At 41.8% G+C, this 17,126-nt stretch overlaps 1 protein-coding gene across 1 annotated transcript in view; it reads right to left on the reverse strand.

Annotated features, from left to right (window-relative positions):
- Positions 1-17,126, reverse strand: part of MYOCD (myocardin) — a 94,034-nt gene that overhangs the window by 34,283 nt on the left and 42,625 nt on the right. Inside the window, exons 3-5 of the mRNA XM_004433048.3 lie at positions 11,941-11,996; positions 10,430-10,505; positions 7,318-7,479 (exon numbers count right to left, since the gene is read on the reverse strand). Coding sequence (XP_004433105.1) covers positions 7,318-7,479; positions 10,430-10,505; positions 11,941-11,996 — 294 coding nt within the window. The remainder of the gene's footprint in view (positions 1-7,317; positions 7,480-10,429; positions 10,506-11,940; positions 11,997-17,126) is intronic.

Here is a 17,126-nt window from a genome sequence, read left to right on the forward strand (position 1 = left end):
ATGAGGACACTTTAGCAGGAGAGGCTTGTCTATTGGAGCTGAATACCAGGATCCTTCCACTGTTTGAAGAGCTGGGAAAGCCAGCTGGGATTCTGTTTTACTCAAACAGAAGCCAGGCCTCGGGACAATAAACAGCTTCCTTGGTAGCTAAGGGATGCTCCTGTCAAGTGAAGAAACTACTCAGATGACCAGAGAAGGAATTAACAAGCTAGGAGGAGGCTTCCAGGGGTCTCAAAACTGAGGGATCACTAAGTATTAATGACCCACTCATAAGCTCAACAAGGCCATGCTAAACTCCAGGGTATAATTTCTGTTTTCATAAATCCTCACTCCCTGTAACATCATGTTTGTGGTATTCAGTATTCTATCCAGAGAGAGTGTAGCTGTTAGTGGTTGTGACACTGTGATTTATAATAAGAAATATATATTTGGTCTTCATTCCATGTCTTGCACCGAGCTCCTAAAACCTTCTGAGATTTCCTAAGTGAGGAGAACCACAAAGATATCTTTTGTTATGTTAACAAGGTGACTTTTGGACCCCACCTAACGGGAGGCTGGTTACCAGGAAAATCAGCTATGTGATTAGAGGGTTGGACCTTTCAGTCCCACCCCTGACCTCTGGGGAGGGGAGAGGGGCTGAAGATTAAGTCCAATCACCAATGGCCGATGGTTTAATCAATCTTGCCTATGTAATGAAGCCCCAAAGGTCTGGGTTCAGAGAGCTTCTGGGTTGGTGAACAGGAGGAGATTTGGGGAGAGTGTTGTGCTCTGGAGAGAGCATAGAAGCTCCACGTCCCTTCCCCCGTACCTTGCCCTATGCATCTCTTCCATCTAGCCATTCCTGAGTTATGTCCTTTCATAATAAGCCGCTAATCTAGTAAGTAAACAAGTTTCCTGAGTTCTGTGAGCTGCTCTAGCAAATAAATCGAACCTACAGAGGCGGTCATGGGAACCTCTGATTTATAGCCAGTTGGTCAGAAGTACAGGCGACAACCTGGACTTGTGACTGGCTTCTGAAATAGAGGGTGGTTCTGTGGAACTGAGCCCTCTACCTGTGGGATCTGATGCTATTTCTGGGTAGATAGTGTCAGAATTGAGTTGAATTGTAGGACACTCAGCCAGCGTCCTGAGAATTGTTTGGTGGTGTGAGGACCACCCCCCACCCCATACATACACGTTGAGATTGGGTGCTCAGACCCCTTTAGTGGTTTTCTGTGAAGAGGAAACAGAGAATCAGGTACATGCTCCTCTGAGATGTAGCCACAAGGAGGCCCAAGCCTTCTGCTGTGGAAGTCAAATCAGAAAGTCCCCTATTCCTCCACATTATGTCATTCTAGTATGATGTGCCTATGTTTCCTCCAGCTGGAATCTGTAAAATGCTACCTGACCCAGAAATAAACTTGCAGGCTGGATGTGAGATTGATGGCTGGCACACTAAATGAGAGGAAATTTGGGGGAAAAGACTTGTTGTGGCCGTTCAGCTGACTGCAAGATGGTGACATCTGGGAATGAGAAGAAAAATCCCAGAGTAGGGGCTGGTTCTCTGCCAAAAATGTCCTTCCCTGTGTTGGGAGAGGTTCTAGATTATTTTATTTTAGGGTTGAAGAATAGTTGGTCTTTAATAAAATCTGGAGAGAGGAAGACTATGACTGAGTATTCCACTCAGAGCTTGGCAGAAACAGACACACAGCTGCAGAGAGAGCTGGAAAATGTAAACACATCTGGAAAGGCACGTGGATAGAGGGGGGAAAATACACAGACGCCAGGAGAATGCTACACAGTAAACCACAACCCTGAGTCACCACTTCCCCAGGGAGATGATATGATCCCAAGAAGTGACAGATAGAAGAGGGGGCTGGATCATCGTCACCACTGGAAGGGCGACTCACAGTGCTATCTCTACAGCTGGCCTCTGAGCACCTCCTTCTGTCTTTATGACCTTTCATATGATGTCATCACCTTGCCTGTAACAACTCTTATGCACACTGAAAGGTTACTGCTAAAGAGGCCGATGCATGGGATGCTAACGGGTGCTCAATTCCCCATTACTAGTGCCCATTTCTGGACTTTCCTCAGATTAGGTCAACCTGTCTCCTCCACCTCTCTCTGTAGCCATTCCTTCTCTTTATTCTTCACAGATTCCCTGCCTCTATCTTAAATATTACTGTGCGAGAGCCTCCTAGCCCTCTTCTCCTTGTAAACATCCTCCATTCCTCCCAACCACCCTCTCCTGGGCACTCTGGATTCCTTGTATCCTGCACTACTTCTATTTTTACAGCCCTCATCACCCTTTATTATGATATATAATTATTTATTATGTCTTTGTTTGTTGTCTATGCCTCCCAGCTAGAATATAAGCTCTGTGGAAGCAGAAATCTCTGTATGTTTTGCTCACTGATATAGCCCCAGCACTTAGAATAGTGTCTGACATAGAAGATACTCCATGAATATTAAATGAAGAAATAACTGAATGAAAGGGCCATTTTACCTAGTTCATCAGTTTAAATTATCATCTACACTAGAGTCTCTCAAAACTATAGCTCTAGACCAATACTCTCTTCTAAATTCTAGTTCAAGAGAACCTACTGCTTACTTAATCCCTGCCCTTGGATTTCCTGTGGGCCTCTCAAATCCAACAGTTGAAACAAGAATTCATCACCTCTTCCCAAATCTGTTCTTCTTCTCATAGTTCTGATCTTGATAAATGGCTGCCATTTACCCAGTTGCCCAGGAGAGAAACCCAGGTGTTATCTTGGACTCTTCCCTTTGTTTAAATTAATATAGTCTACTGATCATCTAATCATGCCAAATGAATCATCTCTCGGCTCCTCTTTTTTCCACACCCACTGCCATTCCTCTTGTTCAGGCTTTTGCTGATTCTCATCAGAGTCTCACAGCTTCCTAACAGAGCTCTCTGACTATTCCACTTCTCTTGAGTCCACTTCATACTGCTCCCAGAGGGATTTTTCTATCCCCACCTTGTTCACACACACACATAGCTCTGGCTCCCAGTAGAAACTCTTTGATTAGATCTCCACTGATTTATTATTATTACTATTTTAAATTATGTTCTCCCTCATTGGGGAACTAGAAAAGTGCTAATATTTGTTCCCTTAAGTGATGAGAGAAGTTTGAAACTCTCTGCTGCTTTTAAGACACAGTTCAAAATGCCTTTACAACCCGACCAGTGCTACCTCTCGATCCTTATTACTCATCTCTACCCATCTCCTTTCAGGGCTCAGCTAAGCAGGATGCCCTGGTTAGGTACAGGCATATACATACCCGTTATGACTTTTATCTATTCCCTTCATAGGAATTATCACAAGGAATGATAGTTTTCTTCTTCCATGCCTCTTTTCTTGCTGAAGTATAAAGTCCTTGAGGTCAGAAATGAGACAAATTCACTAACATGTCACCAGTGTCTAGTTAATTCTTTACAAAAATGTTTTAAATTGAATTCACCTTGAAAAAAAGCCCCATGAGATAGGCACTGTTATTGTTGGGATTTCAGAGAAGAGCAATTGAGGCACAGTGAGATTATATAACTCCATGGCTATGTGGCCAAAGTCACAGAGTCCAGCTTTGAAAACCAGGGTGATGGATCTCAAAGCTCCTGCTCCTTCAGGCAGCTTCACATCCTGTCCATTAGTTTTATAATAGCCCACATATTTATTGCTTTCTATCCATTTCCACTGACTGTGCTCCTGCTCACCCCCTGACTCCTCACCCGAATGGGTGCATATGTTTTGGTCATCCAGCTGCCTCCATCTCTCCCCCTGCACCTGAAGCCGATTAATATTCCTGACCCTTGGCTCTCCTCATGGATATTTTCCTGCTCAACAACGTTGCCTAAAAGCAAAATTAACAGGTTCAAGAAAAGACAAGAAACCAACAAAATTTATGAACAAATTCATGAACTGCTTCTTTGTAATAATAACCAATTAAAAAGAAAGACTTCTAGCAAGTGTAATGAAAAAGAGAGGGAGGAAGGGGGTGAATACGTGAATGACAACGTTTGTAATGAAAAATGGAGTATAACCCTTAGTTCAGAGAAGCTGAGAACAACTGTAAGCCAATATTTTATACAATTTTAGGGTAATAACTTTGAAATTCAGGAGGATAATAAGAATTTTTGGAAAAGTGTAAATCGTAAAAATTACCTTAAGGAGAAAATCTGAATACACAATTATGAACAAAACTAAAGAAAAGTTATCAAAGAACTACTCTTAAGAAAAGTACCGAGCCCCTGTGATTTCAATAGGCAATGGTTTCAAGCAACCGATCATTGTGACTGCATTTAAACATTTCCCAAACATGGAAAAATATGGAAAGACAATTATAACTTATTTTGTGAAGCATGTATAGCCTTGATATTTAAACCTGAGAAATATAAAACAACAACAACATAGACCAATATTATTTATGAACATTGTAGCAGAGAGGAATAGCTATTCATCAAAATTTATGTTCCCCTTCCGTAGTGTGGAGATATTGCCGGCAAATCTTTGTTCAACCAGAAAACACCTTTCCCAGCCATATGTACTATTTTCACAATGGAATGAGAGTGGAAGAATGTGTTCATTTCCTGGTTGAGGCCTTTTAAATATGTGGGAGCACCTTTTCATTCACTCTTTCCTCTTCACTGGCTAGATTCAGAGGATGATGAGGCTCTAGGGCACAGCATTTATATATAAGAATATAATACTGCTTTTGAAGCACCAGCAATGTACCAATAATAATATTCTCCTATGTAATATATTAATAATTATTAAATTATATAATAAAATATTATTTATTGCATAATATAAAGTAATATAAATTATGTGTTTTATATAATTCATACACATAATTTTCTGTGATATAAATCTACATATGATATAAATATTTTATATATGATAAAATATATAAGATTTGTATGATATAGTATATTGTACTCTATAATTTATATAAACTCATATAATTTACAAATATAAATATATAATTTATAAATAAAACATGAAAATTAGAATTTGTGTTATGAATATACTATATATAATTTTTAAATGATATTAATTATACAATATATTAATAAAACCATGATGTTGCTTTTCAAGTATCAGCCAGTGCATAAGGCAGAAAAAAAATGAAGCAGGAGGCAAATTTTCATTATTTGTAGACAAAATGACTGTGCACCTAGGCAATCTAAGTTAAACTGAGAAACTTGGAACTCTTAAGAAAATCTTCAAAGTTACAAAATAAATGTGCAAAATTAATAGGCTTCCCATATGTTAGCAATAATTGATGTGACTTTACTTAAAAAAAAAAAAACTTACTAAGGGAAATAAAAGAAGACTTGAATAGGTGGAGAGAGAGACTGTAGTTCTACCTCAGAATAATTAACATATTTTAAAATCTGAATTCACCATAAGTTAATGTATAAATTCACTCCAATCCCAAACAAAATTCTAACAAGATTGAAATTGGCATATTTTAAATTTTCTGATTTTGAATTTCACCCAGCATATACATGTGAGAGTAGCCAAGAAACGTTAGAAAGATCAGACCAATGTAAAGAAACTCGTGAAGACAGATACTAAAACAAATTGTAAAATATATCGACAAAATTGTGGAAAAAATAAAATTAGACCTCTCTCTTAAACCATGCACTTAAATAATTTCATACACACTAAGGATTGAAATATAAACATGAAGTATATAAATGTTAGAAGACAGTATAGATGAATAATTCTATATTCGTGAGCTAAAAAATGTTTTTAATAAATGATAAATTGAGAAACCACAAAGAAAAAGATTAATAGATTTAACTATATAGAAATTAAAAACTGCTATAGGTGAAATAACACTGCACACATAAGGCAAAGGAGGAGCTGGTAGAAGGATGTGCAATACCTGTGACAGAAGGAAGATTAGCATTTTTTTCTTGTATATAAATAGCTTTTCAAAGCAGTAAGGGGAGAAAATGCCAGTAGAAGAGGAATAGCCATGAATTTCCAATGACACAAAATTGCACGGAAAAGCATAATCTCACCATAAACCAAAGAATGCAAATTCAAATGAGATCTTTTGCCTATTGTATAAAAATCAATCATAAATTTACATGCATGGAATAGAGTGTTCTAAGAAATGATAAGAGATGCCAATGGAGATCTTTTCCTGTCCTAGACCTTTTCAGAGTAAAGATGGAGATAGTGCACGGTTGAGTAGGCTAGTCCAAGATCAAAGGCACAGGATAATTAGTGTGGAGGGAGAGAGTGAAAGAGAGGGAAAATCACAATGCGATATTTGACGGACACTGATGGGTGAGCACATTGTCTCTCCTAGAGTTCATATTTTTATATTTACACAGTCCAACTACAAATTCATGTGGCCTTTGAATGGTTGGGTGAGAGCAAGATCTTAGAATTGGATAACACACTTGATGATAAATTTAAAAATGAACTTAGTGTTCAACAAAATGCCTTTATACATACTTTTTGACAATGTGTGGAAACATTTAAATGTGTATTGCTTATTACATATCAATAGTCCTCAGAGCTCTTTGTGGGCATAATTGGAAGAAAATATTTGCCTATGGGAATGTTAAGCTCCCCTTTCTTCCTTCTATCATAGTTTTCCCAGGTTCCACCCCAACACCTCTATGAATGAATTCAGTACGCTCAGGCTGTTTGAGTTTATTTGGTCTCAATTACTCCAAAAGTCTACAAAATGATTTTATACAGTTTACGATAGAATTAACCTTTGTGTGTCCTCCTTAAGTATTTGTAGTTCAACCTTTTAGCACACATGAGGGTTGTCAAAGAGTTTTCATGTGCTTGTATAACCCGAACCTCACACCCAAGATCCTACTAGTTGGGCCGAGTGGGTATTGTTATCTCCAACTCAGAGAGGTGAAGTGACTTGGGGAAGCCCCAACACACAGCAGCCAAACTGGGCTTAGAGTTCAGGTCTTCTCATTCAGGTTCAGTGTTCTTTCCATTCTACCGGTCCACTTCCCTTTAAAAGAGGAAGGCTAAAGAGGGCCATGACTCCTAAGTGATGGAACCTTGTAGAGGAGACGTTTTGAGGATTACGTCAAGTGGGATTCTCAACCTGCTTGACTAAAACAAAGTGGTCTGTGTTAACCTGACCTTGGAGGGTGAGTAGATGGAGTATCTTCCTCAATCCCAGGACCTCTGGTTATTGGGAAAGTTCTGGGACAGCAACGCATAACATGTCTCTTGTCCAGTGAGAGACCTTCACCCGCAGGGCGGCAACATGTCAGAGCCATGGCCTCAGATCTCAGAGCACAGAAGGAAGCATGCCGTTTGTTCTCATTACCTTTTATGGCCTCTTTCACAGCAGAATCAACAGGGAGTATGTTCTTCTCCACCAGCTCCAGTGGCCCTGGCCGGAGAGCAATTTTTTCATTGAGATCATCTGCGAGTCGGGCTCTTTTCAGCTTCATCTGAGCAGTTGGAATAGACCTCTCTGCAGTGGAGGCTAAGGGGTTAAAATGAAAAGGATCAGTTCTAGAATTCGATTTTTTTTTTTTTTTGCATTTGTAACCAAAACATTGCGTCACATTGTGCTCTATCGTCCTAACAATTTTTCAATGCAATCATCATCATTTCACATGGATTAGCAGCAAAGACTAGACACTTCCAAATAAAGGCAAATAGACAGTCAGATGCATGGAAAAGTTAGAGAAACTTGCTTTGCGAGGATTTTTGAAAAAATGTGTAATTTGTCGGTTCTATAAGCAAGCAGTCCACAGGGCCCACGTTGCTTGCCGACCCTAAGCTACAGCATTTGGATGCACATCTCGTATATATGGTCCCTGGCACAGGCTGAGCTGCAGTGAATATTATCTATTACGATAATCAGTTGTAGTAGCATGACTTCTCCAGGGTTTCATACTTGCTGATGCTGTGATACTGACCGATTCAAATGTCCGGGTCAGTTGTAAAAGAAAAAAAAATTCCTTTGAAACAGTGATTTAATTAAACAGAGAGATTTTTTTTTTTTTTTTTGGCTGAGGAAGACTGGCCCTGGGCTAACATCCATGCCCATCTTCCTCTAGTTTTTTTTTTTTTTTTAAAGATTTCTTTTTTTTTTTTTTTAAGATTTTATTTTATTTATTTTTCCCCCCAAAGCCCCAGTAGATAGTTGTATGTCACAGTTGCACATCCTTCTAGTTGCTGCATGTGGGATGCGGCCTCAGCATGGCCGGAGAAGCAGTGCGTCAGTGCGCGCCCAGGATCCGAACCCGGGCCGCCAGCAGCGGAGTGCACGCACTTAACCTTCAAGCCACGGGGCCGGCCCTTCCTCCACTTTTTATATGGGACGCCACCACGGCATGGCTTGCCGAGCAGTGCGTCGGTGCGCGACCTGGGATCCAAACCAGCGAACCCCAGGCTGCGGCAGCGGAGCGTGTGCACTTAACCGCTTGCGCCACCGGGCCGGCCCCTAAACAGAGAGATTTTTTAAATTGAGTTTGTCCAACAGGCAGTTTTTCCTCATTTGGAGGGTGAGACAGGTCATTAACAGAGCCCTATATTCCTCTTTCGGTGAGGCCCTGACTTATTTCCCTGGAAGAACTGGGAGGAGAATCTAGTCACCCAGTTGGTGCTCTAATGCAGAACTGTAAGTTAAGATTCCATGAGAGTTTGTAGGTTTACTGTCAACTTTGCAAATTTAGAAGGTGAGATATTTACAGACAAGTTTCCCAGCCCCATTGTTCTATCATTATCAGTCTACTAACCCAGGCCTAGTGTCTGGTGGCTGATCTAGAAATCTCCATACAGGGGAGGTCTAGCGATGTCTAATTGTTGCAACAGGTCAGATTTATCTAGAAGCTGCATCTGCAAAGCACTTGACCTGAGATGGAGAAAACATCAATGCTCCAAACCAAAGAATGGGAGTGCCTAAGCCTGAATCCTCTCCACACCACCCCTCAGGTCAGTGCAAGGCCTTTTTGCTAAACCCCCTGTCTCAGGGATCTTTCTGATCCATCCTGTGACGGAACACAGGATTAATCTTCAGAAAACACTCCTTTCTTGCATCCTCCTGAAAGATGGTGCTCTTCATCCAAGTGTCTCAGTCCCGTTTTGCAAGCTCGCCACAAACTGAATCCACTTTCCCTCACGACCTGAGATTCTCCCCCAAAAACTATCACTCCAGCAAGCCTTGTCTTCTCCCGTCTGTCCTTCACGTCTTACTGAGCTCACCTTTTCACCTTTGTTTACTTAGCCTCTCTGCCCTGGAGTGCTTCCTACCTTCTCCCCACCACCAACATCCTACTCTTCTATCAGGTCTCCCCATAAAGGCTCTTGACTCCTCCTGCTCCTACCGGTCAAGAGCAGGCTCCCATTTGCCGTGTTTGCCTCTAGCAGTTACAGGCATCAGCCATTACTCTTATACTGCGGCTTCCAAAATTAGATGATGACCTCTTGGAGTGCAGGGGTCATTTTGTATCTAGCAGATTCTTGGTGTTCCAGGGCACTAATTCCCAATTTCTATTGGGGAGAAGAGAAGATTCCATGGGAATCACCAGAGACACGCAACTGAACTGGGGGCCACTGAGATTCACAGCCTGATATTTTAATTGAAGACTATAATGATGTAACACATAACATTTCCTATGTTTTTTTGATTATAGTATTGCCACATACTCATTGCCATAAGTGTGGAAAATGCTAAAAAAGTATACAAAAGAAAAAGCATCGGAAAACTCCCCACTTAGAGTCAACTGTTTTTAATAGGTGGGTGTCTGTCTTAATTATTTGTATTTATCGTTGGGGCTCTATTTTTTATCACAGAATCTGACTGTAAATATAGTTTACGTTATGTTTTTTCTTCCCTGAATTTGACTGTAAATATAGTTTTGATATCTGTTCTTTTCACTGAACATTGTCTTGTAAGCCTTTTCTCATTAAATCATTATTCTTTAAAACTTTATTTGTAGTGGTTTCAAGGTATTCAATCATATGGATGATGCACAATTTATTCATCCAATCCTCTATTGTTGGGTATTTCACTGTTTTCAATGTTTCACCATCTAAACTAATTCTATAATAAACAGCATTGTACATAAATCTTTGTATGTCTGATTCTTTTCTTTGGAAAAAATACCAGAAATTTATTACTAGGCTAAAAGGTGGACACATTTTAAAGGAATCTGATATATGTTGGACATTCCCTATGTGCTCAAAGAGAGTCAGAAAGTAGCACAGCTAAGATAGGAACCCAGGTCTGAGACCTTCTTAGCCATTACATGGTTTCCCAATTTGATTGTCTGCATGGCCTAGAAGGAGTAGACGGCTGCTCAAAACTACCACTTTGTAATGGCAGAGGACTTTTTAAGAGGACTTAGCAACTGTACAGAGACAAAGAACTCTGGTAAAATAGCCCACCATTCGACATCCTGATTGATGATTTTGTGCAGCCTTACCTTGGAGTATGTGCATATTAACCAAGTCACCACGGTGGGACCTGTTTCTGACCTTGCGCTTCAGGGTGTCTTCAGTCTGTAAGCACAATCACAGAATAAATCCTGCTGTTAACCTCAGACAGTTGAATCACCTAGTTTTAACTTTAAAAGAAACCCAATTTCTCTCAAAGGGGAAAAATATTCTTTTTATGACAAATGGAACATGCAAATATCTCTGGTCTCCTATGTTTGATGCAGGAACACTTACACAAGACTCTCCACTAATTTTAGGATGGAAAAATAAGATAAACGGTGAAAAGCTGGGTCCACATCAAGGCTGCAGATTTAAAGGCCAAGTAGGTACATATTAATAAAATATTCATAAAACTGTGATGATACTAAGCTGCTTGTATTATAATCAATTCTATTCCATTGCCTCTTAAAACAGCCACAAAATTACGTAGGGTCAGAGATGAAATGTAATCTGAGCCCATCTAATATAACACGACAACACACGCCCTCCTCCCATCATTTGCCTGAGTTCTCTCTGAGCACCTGTGAAAATGCAAAGCCTGCAAATTCAGACCCACTGTGAGTTGGAAGGACACCTAGAGAGACATTATTTCCAGAGTCTCATCCTCTTCCTGGTGACGGAACTGTCTGTAGGGATGACACGAGCTGGGGCAGAGCCACAACGGGACCTCGGATCCCTGATTTCTGGTTGTGGGTTTTTATCCCACTCAACGGGATCTCCTATTTAGCCCCAGAGAGGGCTCTGGAGATCACTCCAGTTCTGTTAAAAGACAGTTATTCTCCAGGTAGTAGGCACCACAGCCTCTCATGAGTAACTCTAAGAGTTACAGAGCTCTGTTCCTTTCTCCACCCACAAACCAGTTATGAGGCTAGACCTCTTAGACAGAGAAATCCCAGGAGAAAGATACCTCCTTTGCATTTCCTTCTCATTTAGAGTGCTGATGCTTGCTAGATAGTATTTACATGATTGATAAGTTCAGGTTGCAGAGATACGCTATGAAGGTGCAGAATATATGCCAATATCCCCCCTGAAATGTTAAAAAAAAACCCTAGAAACAGAAAGAGAAATAAACTCAATGCCTTTTGCCTTTAAGTAACTGCAAATAAACTTGGTATCCATAGGGTCTACTAAGGTAAGCCGCTGAAATGGATTTTAAAAAATCTGATTGTTGCTAAGAAAGGACTGTAATGACAGGCAAGGCAGCTTGTAAATCAACTTTCTTTCCCTTTTTAAAGTCTCTCTGATTTCTACCAAGTCCTTGCAGTGATCCCCCCAACATCAGAAAGATTGGGGATATTTTTTTGAAAGCTGACGTAGTTGATCCCATTTCCACAGTTTTCAGTTCACGGGAGCAAGATTCCATATGGGGTGGGGGCAGGGACCAGCAAATTGGTTGAGTTTATTGTAGAAATTCTACCTGCTTCAGCCAAAGCTTAGCATGCAGAGATCCGCACCCTGGAACCTAAGTTCAGGAAGACGGCAGTTTGCAAAAAATTACCTTGTCACTATCCAAATGTTTCCTTTGCTCATGGAACTCAGTTGGACTTTTCAGTGCTGAAACAGAAAGACAAGACGTGAGCAGAGATGGGCTTAAGGGCACCGAGCAGCATCCCAGTATTTGCTGGTGCGCTTGCCGAGCTGTGCACAGTATGAATGTGATCGCCTTTATTAGGCCACAAGCAATTGAAGAGGAAAGGCCTGGAGGACACCAGCTTCCCTGAAGCCATAGGATACAGAGGAAGGCGGAATTTAGGCCTAAAACAGGAGGAACAGCAGAGGCAGAATATGCGACAGGAAGAGAAGTGGCAGAGACAGGGCATTCCAGGTTCCTGAAGAAATACAGGGGCCTGTGGAGAACTGGGGACAGAAGGAATGCTCTAGTTTGAGGGAGAGGGGTAGGCTGGGACTTTTGCGCTTGAGCGCAAAAGTCTGGGTGGAGGCTGTGGTCTGTGAGGGAGGGGTCTCATATTGTGGGAAGGGGCTTGCACTTTGGATAAGGTATGTGGATGGTTGGTCAGGAACATGTAACTAAGGGTGTTGAGTGAGAAGGACAGAATTTTGAGACTTTGAGGGCTGGAAGGGACCTTGGAGATAGTGAAATACAACTCCAACCCTGAACCGAATGGGGAAACTGAGGTCGACAGAAACTGGTTGACTTGCCCAGGGTCACACAGTTAGGGCTGGGAGCCTGGGTCTCCTGACAACCTAACTTCTTTCAAAGTGTGATGTTCAAAATATTAACAACCAGTAGCCACAGGCACTGGTCCATCATAGCACACAGCAGCCATAAACAACCTGGACCAAATGCAGCCTCCATTCTTTCCACTGTTCACTGCTCCTCCCCCTCACTATGACGCAGCACCTCTTCATGATGATTTAGCAAACTCTGTTGACTTAGCAAAGAAGTAGAACATCATTCAGCAAAATTCTACATTTTTTATTACTTTTCCTGCTCCCCTGGAACAATGTCAATCAGGAGCCACAAAGAGTCGCTTTTCATTATAAGTAATGAGGTTGATCAGAGGTTACAGAATTGCACTGAATATTTTTCTGAATTGTAAGTCTGGACAAGTGGAATCACATGATCCAGAATTCTAATATTACTCCAACAGATGTCCACTCTTAGGCTATAGGCAATGAAATATCCTCCTAAACTTTGGCCAGCACAAAAAATTGGGTTTCTGGCCAGACTGGCTCTTGGGGCTATGTGTGTGTGGTGTGTGTCGGTATGTGTGCCTCATTCAGTCCTTCAGATCATGCTAAATATGAGCACAGTTTTTAAAAGGACTTGCTGGATCTCCAGCAAGCTCTGCTGTAGCCCTGGAGGCTGGTCGGCCATGTTATCCTCTACTGAGGACACTCTTGGGAAGCCTCTAAGGCACGCTCTCTCTAAACCTCCTTGCCTCACCCCAGCATTAGCAATGTTGACCAAAGGAATGTGCAGAATAGCCCCAGCTGGCTGCCTTGTGCCCAGTATACTGGACAAGCACACTTCTCCTCACTTTGAGCAGAGATTAAAAGGCTTCCTTTCTATAGGAAAAAGAAATTGAACATGTTGCTTGAATATCACATTTCCCATTGATCTAACACCAGTTTCTGTTTGCTGCTTTCACTCTTAAAATGAGCTTCTTTGTAAAACTGGCCATTTCAAATGGTCCTTCCCCTCCGCCCCCCACACATTTGTCCTTACTTAGTGGCTCTGAGAAATCATCTGCAGACATGTGCAGTTCTACTGCGTTGCTCAAGCATTCTCTCTGATTTGAGTCTGGTCGCCATCCTTAGTAAGGAGGCTTACGTTTTCCACCATTTAATCACAGTTGCAATTTATATTGATGGAGTTCTGAAAGCAACTCCCATTTCTCCAGGCAACCAGATCCTACAAGTCTGCTTGAAGTCCACTGGGCACTGGTGAAGCCGTACAATCAGAACAGATAGGTCTTCACCTCTGTCCTACAGGCTGGTGAACATCTAATTAGGTATTATATATTGACGTGGCTTAACCACTTACATAATCTGGAAAAGGAATTGATTGTAGTGTGGCCTTATTAAGCGGTTAAAAAGAATAACACATCCTTTTCCTTAAGAAGCAACCCTAAGGGAATGGTACGAATCTATTGAGATATCACTTACATTCCATCTCGATTGGTTTTAATTGGACTTAGGACTTAGGAGGAATTTATTCGGTTCTCTTGTCCCTGAGGCTCTGTAATGCTTATTAGCGGAGATTATTAATCGTTCTAAGAAATATTGTGTTTCCTGTATCTTAGTTTTTTAGAGCTATAATTCCTTACTTCTTGGTGTTAACAACTCCCCTGTGAAACGATTCGCATAGCCTAGTTCTCCAATGCCAGGAACACAAAGGTCTTCTGGAACCTTCTACCACAAGGTGGGAGAAGCTATGTCTGTTTAGCAAGAACTTGGGGAGAAAGCCAAAGAGGTCCGCACACTGCATTTTACCACACGCTGTTCTCCTCAGGGCTTAAGGGATGTTATATGGGTATCAGCTTGAGGTCACGCTGGAAAACTACCCTGCCATGGCCCTGGGATTGACATTAGCCTTTTCTGTGACTCCTGAGAATCTGGGTTTAAGCCACCTTCCCTAAGGGCCAGCAAAAGCCATAATGCACCCCACCCCGCAGGGTGACTTTTTAGAAAATACATAAAGGCTCTCCTTTGCTGCCAGCCCTGGGAATATCACATGGCAAAATTTTATATGTAAGGGACATTGACATTTAAGATTGAAAAGGAATTTGAATTTCTAAATTAAAAAAAAAAAGTCCATGTGATTTCAAATTAAAATATGCTTGTAAATTCAGTCAGCCACACATCTAACTCATTCCCCCTGGAGGAAGATTAATCACTTCTCACAAGGGAATTCACGTTCTCGCCTCAGAATTTAGTTACGGGCTGTTCCTATTTCTGGCCCACAGCTCCAGCTACTTTGGGTCAGCTGTGTGTATAAACATTTGCTTACTTAGAGCTCAGAAAAAGATCCCAAGGTAAGAACAGGCCGCCTACAGTCCCCTGTTCTTGCCTCTAACCTCATGCCGCCAACAGGAGCCCAGAAAAAGGAGAAAATAGGCTGTGGGGCCACTGAGAAATCAGTTAAGGGGAGGCACCTGCCTCTAGCACAGGGTAGAGGGCCTAGTATTGGTGCAGTTCTGGCAACAGAGGCAGGGCTGTGCCTGACGTCTTTCATGGGGTGGCTCACTCCTAGGCTGGGAGGGAGAGAATCCAGCTCCTTCTGTACTATGGATAAGCACCAAGAGGCAGAATCAAAGAGCCAGTGTCCCGGGGCGGCAACTAGATCAGTGGTTCTCAAAGTGTGGCCCCCAGACCAGCATCTTCAGCATCACTTGGAAACTTGTCAGAAATGCCAATTCCCAGGCTCCACCCCAGACCTACAGGATTCCACACGCTGGGGGTGGGACCCAGGGATCTGTGTTTTAACAAGCCCTCCCAGTGATTCTGATGCAAAAGTTTGAGAACCACTGCTCTGGAGTTTACAAGGCCAGTGGGTCCTTACTCCCAAAAAGTGAGTAACGGATTTCTAGGACTGATATTTAGCATTTCAAAAAGCTGAAGAAAAAGAGTATGTTTGCCCAGGGAAATGCTGCTTAGCTAATGGAACTGTCACCTTTCGTTGTTGTTGCCTAGGATCATAACAACTTGGTTTAGTAATTGGTTGTTCTCATCAAAAAGCACTAGCTGGTAAGTTTAAATGCCATTATTTAATCAAAAACAGATGTATGGACTAATAATTCATAAATATAGAGTTCTTTGGAGGGAAGACAAAACTATTTCAAACATAGGATCTATGGCAGTGAGGAGTATAATCAAAGAAGTCTTGGGTGACTAAAATTTGGGAACCATCCATTTGGGCTCTGTCCTTGCTTTGCTGTCTATTTTTGGTATAACCTTAACCAAGTCAGATAGTCTTCCCAGGCTCTCAGTTTCCCAAGTACAAAATGGGCTTGTCCTCTCTTGGCCTCGCTTTTAAAGACAAATTGGATCATGAATATTTTTCTTCCAAGCAAATGGGATGCGTAAGTGATAATGCCCTGGAAATTATATTCTCTCTTTAGGTGGCGATACATCAGTACCCAAATGATAGTCTTAGGGGTGTGCAAATAGTGCATTTTCCCAGTGTAGCTTTGTAATACTTAACACCTGGCTTGCACACTTGGAGAGTTTGAGGGAACATACATGAATATTTTGGAATTTCTCAGAAGAAGAATACAAAGACAAATGCAAAAAGTATGCCTGTACTTACTGGTTTACTAGTTTCTACGGAACAAGGAACCAGAAAATTGAAGGAAAGGGGGGGGGGAGAAGGAATTTAGGATTGTTGACCCAAATGGGCTTGCCGAGAAAAAACCAGGGTGCCTTTTCCTATCTCTGAATCGGAGATGTTAGAAAGAAGGGAAGAGGTGGACAGATGAAAACCCTTGTGCCGTGTTCTGCTCAAACAGCCAACAGTGTGTGGAGGGTGCTACAGGGAGAAGCCAAGTCAGATGAATGCACTGAGGAAAGGCAGGAAGACTTTGCCCAGTCAACTTCTCAAAACTATCATGAAGCTGCCTGTGGTGTGGGTGCAGGAAGTGCCCCAGTCATTCTTCTTGCTATTCAGGAGAAGGATCACAGAATTCGGGGATTTACCAAGGCTTTGCGGTAAGTATGTGGCTGCTGTGGCTTGGATTAGTCTGCAAAACAAATAAAGGCAGCACCATTCATAGACAGCTCATCGTATCTTTAAATCCGTTCACATCGATCAGATCATGGAACCAAGCTGCCCAGACTTGCATTCCGGCCAGAGGCAGCTTTCTCTAAGTCTCTGTGCAGAAGTCACAGCCTCTCTGGGCCCGGGGTCCTCCACAATCCATGCCAGTTCTCTAATCTCGTTCTCTATGTTCCAAGAGAATAAATTAACTGTTCCTCCTCTTTCCCCTGGGCTCGTCTAGATTAGCAGAGGGAGAGGAAAAGGGAAAGTAATTTCTTTCCTTCAATCCTCCCAGATACTCCCACGTAGTGGTGTGACGTTGTTCAATATTGTTAATGGGGACAATTAAGCAGGGGCGATTTGGAGCCCCTTCTAGGCTGTGAAACAGAATTCATTTCTGACTCCTCTGTGTTCCATATGGCCTTCCTCACAGCAGAAGGTCAAAATATTTACTGAATTGCCCT

The sequence above is a fragment of the Ceratotherium simum genome, chromosome 16 (assembly GCF_057802395.1).
Source record: "Ceratotherium simum simum isolate JZ-2026a chromosome 16, ASM5780239v1, whole genome shotgun sequence".
NCBI lineage: Eukaryota > Metazoa > Chordata > Mammalia > Perissodactyla > Rhinocerotidae > Ceratotherium > Ceratotherium simum.